At 35.5% G+C, this 6506-nt stretch overlaps 1 protein-coding gene across 1 annotated transcript in view; it reads left to right on the top strand.

The window, feature by feature from the left end:
- LOTGIDRAFT_97000 (hypothetical protein) overlaps nt 1–2055 on the top strand; it is a gene marked incomplete at both ends in the record, with an annotated part of 2412 nt that extends 357 nt beyond the window's left edge. The window contains one exon of the mRNA XM_009056445.1: nt 1796–2055. Coding sequence (XP_009054693.1) covers nt 1796–2055 — 260 coding nt within the window. The remainder of the gene's footprint in view (nt 1–1795) is intronic.
- Nucleotides 2056–6506: the final 4451 nt, after the last annotated feature.

The following is a 6506-nucleotide window of genomic DNA, read 5'->3' as shown; positions in this document are numbered from 1 at the left end:
CTCTTGAAAGAATATGGAAAGAGTTGGTATGACGGACCCGAAAATGACTTTGAAATCGAAATTGATTTCGACAATCCGGAACCAGAAAATACATTACTTCCTCTGGAGTCCGAGGCCAGCACGAGTCAGTCTACTGGTCAATCGCAAAACGACTGTCTGGGAATAATTGACAAGATAGCTAATAGACTGAAGAATTTTAAACCGTCTAATCGCCAGCCGCCAGTTCATTTCTCTCCTGAAAGCGATGACAATGATGATGAACCTGTAGAAAAACTCAATAAATCTGCAGGTAAATCTAAAAACAGAGCTAGAGCTAGAGTTTCTTTTGATACAACCAAGGGTAATGTATCAAATGAGTTTCTTGCATCACAATATCCATTAGCTAAGAGATTTAAATGTAATTTAAACCCCTTCACAGACCCCCGATGTTTCCTATCCAGAGCAGACGGCGAAACCTCTAGAAACTGTCTTACAATACAACTTCCTAAAATAGATAATGTATTCAGTCAATTAAAAGAATCCAATACAATCACCACGAATTCTGAAACTTTACATAATATTTCTAAATCATCCCAAGAACCATCAGATACAATTCCTGGACCTTCGGATACAGTTCCGGGACCATCAGATTCAGTTCCGGGACCATCAGATTCAGTTCTGGGACCATCAGATTCAGTTCTGGGACCATCAAATACAGTTCCGGGACCATCAGATTCAGTACCAGAACCTGACAAATTTATCATTCCTCTTTACAAGAAAAAGAAGAAGAGGCCTGGTCGATTTGGAGCGTCAAGAAAACGTAAACACATCAAGGCACCACGTGATATCAAGCTAGAGGTGTTTGAATACAAGGTGGAACCTATTTCAGAACTACACAATCTGAAGAATACGAAAGAGGCGAGTCTGAGTCTTACAGAGGAAGGGTTTGGTGACCATCTCTTTTTTAAGTCCGAAAAAGTAGAACGAGAGATGGACACCGATATATCGGATAAAGATCAACAAAATGCGGTAGATTGGAGTGTGGTGATGAACAATGACTCAGATGAAGAGCAGCCAATTGTGTCTGAAGGTGTTGATGAGAACTCGATGGTCAGCGATGTAGAGGACTTTTGTTCACAACTGGACCTACCACTGGATGACGATTATATTCAAGATAATGTCCATAGTTTGTCATCCAATGACGCATCAGAAGATGAAATTAATTCCACCCGAGGCGACTCTGGAATCGTATTGAGTTCCAGAAGCATTACGGAAGACGAGTTTAACAACCAAGATGGTGATAGTCGACCAAACTCCGCTGCTCTGGATTTTCTTTCCATCACCAATATAATCACCAATATAGCTAGCACGTCCATTAAGATTGAACCCATTGAGTCACTCATCCCGGATCATACCAGTGAAAATATGTGTGAAGAAGATATCCCGAAAATAAACTTTACATCAACCAAGTTGAAGATCAAACAAGAACCCTGCGATAAAGATAATGATGTATCTTCAACGGAAACTTCCGAAGTTTTTTCAGCTAGTGAAGAACCAACAGTGCTAGTTCGCGATCAAGAGCCGAGTGTATTCTTTTCACAGAGCGATTTAGATCTGGAAGACCGAGCTCCTACTCTGAAGGGTGAGACTGTTTCGAGCGATTCGTCGTTTCAATTTCAAAATGTTAATCTGTACGATGGTAAAGTCGATCTAAAGGTTGTTGATGACCAGACCAAAACAATCGTGGATGATTTGTTACAGAAACTTAACAATAAGAAAGAGAAGGAGGCGAAATTAACCAGGGTGTATTTCCTAGAAAAACCAAGCGGCCCTACACAATATTCTTGTATCGTATGTAATGAAGGATTCCATCATACAGCGATGCTGGAAGAACATCAGAAATATCATAATAAACAGAAGCCTTTTCGCTGTCCAATTTGTTTTTCTCAGTTCCAGGAATATACCACCTATACAGGTCATTTGACCCAACACGTGGGCAAAAACACGAAAATCTGTTTCATGTGCGGATATCGTACCTCAACATGCCGGACATTAACTATTCATTTTAAGTCTCATCATAAAAAAGAAGAAGTCGAATCCTCGAGAAATTCCACTTCACCAACAAAAACTAGTAGCCCCGTGCCATCAAAAACTAGAACTAGTAGCACCGTGCCATCAAAAACTAGAACTAGTAGCACCGTGCCATCAAAAACTAGTAACACCGTGCCATCAAAAACTAGAACTAGTAGCAGCGTGCCATCAAAAACTAGTAGCACCGTGCCATCAAAAACTAGTAACACCGTGCCATCAAAATCTAGTACTACTGTGGCCACACAACTTGATGCGAACAAAGAAGCAGCCACGTGTAGGACTGATCTAACAGATCGGTTTAAATGTGAACTGTGTCAACTAATTTGTGTTGATAGTCAACATTTAAAACGACATTTACTGTCTGATTGTAATGTGGTTAAAGGTGCTCTGAGACGAACTGTGAGAACATGATGAACATGATGTAGTTATTGGAATTTTTAAATTCTAACAGTATTTCGTATGGTGTAATGTGTTGAGAAAGTTGCTCGATGACAAGGTGACTAGGGGTAAAGACTGCAACTTTAGTTTCTTAAAAAAGATGATATATTGAGAAAGTTTCTTCAATTGAGTGTTAAATTAAGAAATTAATTGTTAGTTATTGAATATAGGAAATGATTTTGTATTCAGAATGTTATATATTTGTATATTCCTCACCCTAGTCCGATCAATCTGGTACTTCTCGTTTCTCGGAAGTTGTGTAAGTATATCACGTTTGGGGACGGGTAGGGCCAGATTTTTCGGACTACCCACACTCTTGTTGATAAATTGAAAATCGGTTTAAAACAGTAGTTAGCCTTAAAATAACTTCGCACTGATAAAATGGAAACTTTTGTAGGTTTCATATATGTCTTAATTGTTTCAAAGTTTGGCCGGAAATTATTTAAATTTTGATTTCCTCGAATTCATTGTAAGATTATCATTACTATTTTGAAGCCGATATTCCAATTCACATAAAATTAGTTGAAGAACTGTGTGAAGACAGTGCAGAGATCTACTGAAGTACTGGTGATATACATCACGAGTTTATTTAGAATAGGGCTTGATGAAATGATATTTAGAAGAGGGCTTGATGAAATGATATATAGAAGAGGGCTTGATGAAATGATATATAGAAGAGGGCTTGATGAAATGATATATAGAAGAGGGCTTGATGAAATGATATATAGAAGAGGGCTTGATGAAATGATATATAGAAGAGGGCTTGATGAAATGATATTTAGAACAGAGCTTGATGAAATGATATTTAGAAGAGGGCTTGATGAAATGATATATAGAAGAGGGCTTGATGAAATGATATATAGAAGAGGGCTTGATGAAATGATATATAGAAGAGGGCTTGATGAAATGATATATAGAAGAGGGCTTGATGAAATGATATATAGAAGAGGGCTTGATGAAATGATATTTAGAACAGGGCTTGATGAAATGATATTTAGAAGAGGGCTTGATGAAATGATATATAGAAGAGGGCTTGATGAAATGATATATAGAAGAGGGCTTGATGAAATGATATTTAGAAGAGGGCTTGATGAAATGATATATAGAAGAGGGCTTGATGAAATGATATTTAGAAGAGGGCTTGATGAAATGATATATAGAAGAGGGCTTGATGAAATGATATATAGAAGAGGGCTTGATGAAATGATATTTAGAACAGAGCTTGATGAAATGATATTTAGAAGAGGGCTTGATGAAATGATATATAGAAGAGGGCTTGATGAAATGATATATAGAAGAGGGCTTGATAATATTTAGAAAAGAGGGCGTGGTCAATATTTGACACGTTTTTTTTTTATTTGAAAGCGGGTAAGATAAAGTTAATGACGTTCTCCAGAAGGCAAAAGCGGCGGCGGGGGGTGTGTTATTGGGGTGCAAAAAAAACGAGGCGCTTTGTGGCCATTCTGGGTCTGGTAATCCCATAAATAGGGTTATGAATGGATTCAGATAATGATGTACATTGTAAATGACTGTAAACCAATGCAAGTCATACCGGCGTCGACGGTTCCCGAATCGGTCGAAAGTTTAGTTAAATAAGGTTATCAGTATAGGTCAATGATAAAATCAGTCTCCACACCCATATTAATATCAATATATAGACATGATAGATATAATTATACACATATCAACCTGCTTCTTATACACGTATAGAACATCTGATAACCAGCCGGTGTAAAATTAGACACCCCTAGCCGAAAGTAGTTCTATTGACCTCTGTCCTATTGCCACGACATGCCAGACGTCCTTCCCTTATGATTCCATTAACCAATTCACCAGAATTGTAAGAAACTCTATGGGACACCTGTAGGGCCTACTATTGGAATTATAGCAGACGTCAACTGTCTGTCATTAAATACCTGATGTACAATTATTGCAAATCTCCGTTCTATTGTGACCAATATCAGATATCAGTATTATGGGGAAACTACAAGAGACAGCTGTTTTATTGCCATCTACAATGAATGCCGATACGATATAAACCTATTACAGACTTCCGTTTTACTGCCACATATTGTACATTATTTTTCTGATAGAGTTGGTCGATATTATCGAAAAAAAAAACGTAGAAAAAAAACCAGGACGATACGATATGTAAATTTCATGTAAAATTTTGCATATCCCATTTTAAACAGCTATGTTTTCAAGCCTGAATTACGCCCACGCTATACGATAAGTACTATTTAAAGTTAAAATAGTACGCAATGCCACTATAATTGCTATAAGGATGTATTCCTAAACTTAATGAGTGTTTCTAGTAAAATCTTATTATTATAATATGGATCATATCCTTCCCTAACTGGAAAAATAACAATGATTTCAGTTTGGATTTAACAATGCACTGTTTATAAATAGAACAATGAGAATTACCTATTTGTCATCAAATAAGGCGAATTTCTATTGAAAATTGAATTGAGAGATTCTGTTTTTTAGTTATGATACCAAGTAAATCCACTGATGAATATAATATACTATTATTGGCCCAGTTTGATAATTTTATTTCAATTTGAAGAGAAGTATTGCTTTTTAAACAGAGCTGAAAAACCAAATCTCATTATAACAGAGGTGTTATTTTATTTTATTTTCTAATTTCAAATATTTTATATCATTACATTACAATAGAAGAACAAGACGATGAAATATAAGAAAGATATAAGTCATTAAGTAATAAGGATACCAAATGTTCTTGTTATTTGTGATCATTATTATCTATTATAGAACTCGACTGTCTGCAGATTATTCGTTTTTTTATAACCACTAAAATTGTCCCTTAAAATAATCTGACAAATGACGGCAATATGGATCTAGTTTCTTATAAGAGAAATAGAAAGATGATTAATGACGAGTATAATATTTACAATGAAGGGTTGTTTTCTGTATTAAAACTTCAACTTGTGTTAATTATCTGAACTCCCTTAACTTGTAATCAGTAGGAAGTAAAACTCCATTCATTCATTAACTTATAATCAGTCAGTGAGTTGTGTTGATTATATTTATTTTAACTTAGTTTAGTTATTATTGAAGTCAGAAAGACAGCACTAAAACTGTCGTGTGTCAAAGAATGGGCAGTGATTGCGGCTTATTCTAATCACTAAAAACAGAGACTGGTTCAACTGGTGCTTGTTACAGGTATGTTAATCGTAATAGACTTCTGTCGGACTGAACCTCTAAAGATATAGTTTCCTTTTTGCGTTTGCCCCTCCCCCCCTTTCAAGAAAACTACAGATATGACTCTGAATAAAATTGCATGTAAGTTGATATAACCTACATATGGTGCGTGTTAGATAATATTTTTGATGACCTGATAAATTGATGTTATTTCTCTAAATAATGAGACCTAATTACCTTTGTTCATCTTGATAATATTTCTGTTGTGATGTTGATTGCATTTAGACAATTAGATGGGGTATTGATGTTTTAGAGAAAAAGTGAAAAGAGTTCATTAATCAGGACGTAAGGAATTGTTATCATTTTCAAGGTTTTTTCGGCCTGGGCCACTGCTTTTATTGAAACTCGTATCAATACATCCTAACACTGTATATGATATTTAACCCTATGTTTAATTTGATTTTAACTTGGATTTATAAACTGTACTGGTACTATCTATCCGTTAAATAGGAATGGTCAAATTTCTCACCAATTACAATAACCAATATCAATTTCATCAGATTGTTCCTAATTTTTACCAACCTTCTCTTTCAGCTTTGTCACTTAACGTCTTTTACAAGAAGAAAGCAAATCTCTTAATCACTCAAACAATACAATGACTGTAGTTTGAGATCTAATTCAGATGACAGCGATTGATCTAACCTTTGTTAATTGATCTAGAAATACGCTAAATGGGGTCAACTAATTAGGTCCAATCTAAATTACGTGTATCTATGTAACCTGCTATATATATAAAATTACAAGCTCCATTATCTATATATCAGATTGCTGTA

This window comes from Lottia gigantea (genome assembly GCF_000327385.1).
Source record: "Lottia gigantea unplaced genomic scaffold LOTGIsca_279, whole genome shotgun sequence".
NCBI classification, from domain to species: domain Eukaryota; kingdom Metazoa; phylum Mollusca; class Gastropoda; family Lottiidae; genus Lottia; species Lottia gigantea.
Note: the sequence above shows the minus strand (reverse complement) of the source record. Positions and strands in the feature narration are given on the sequence as shown.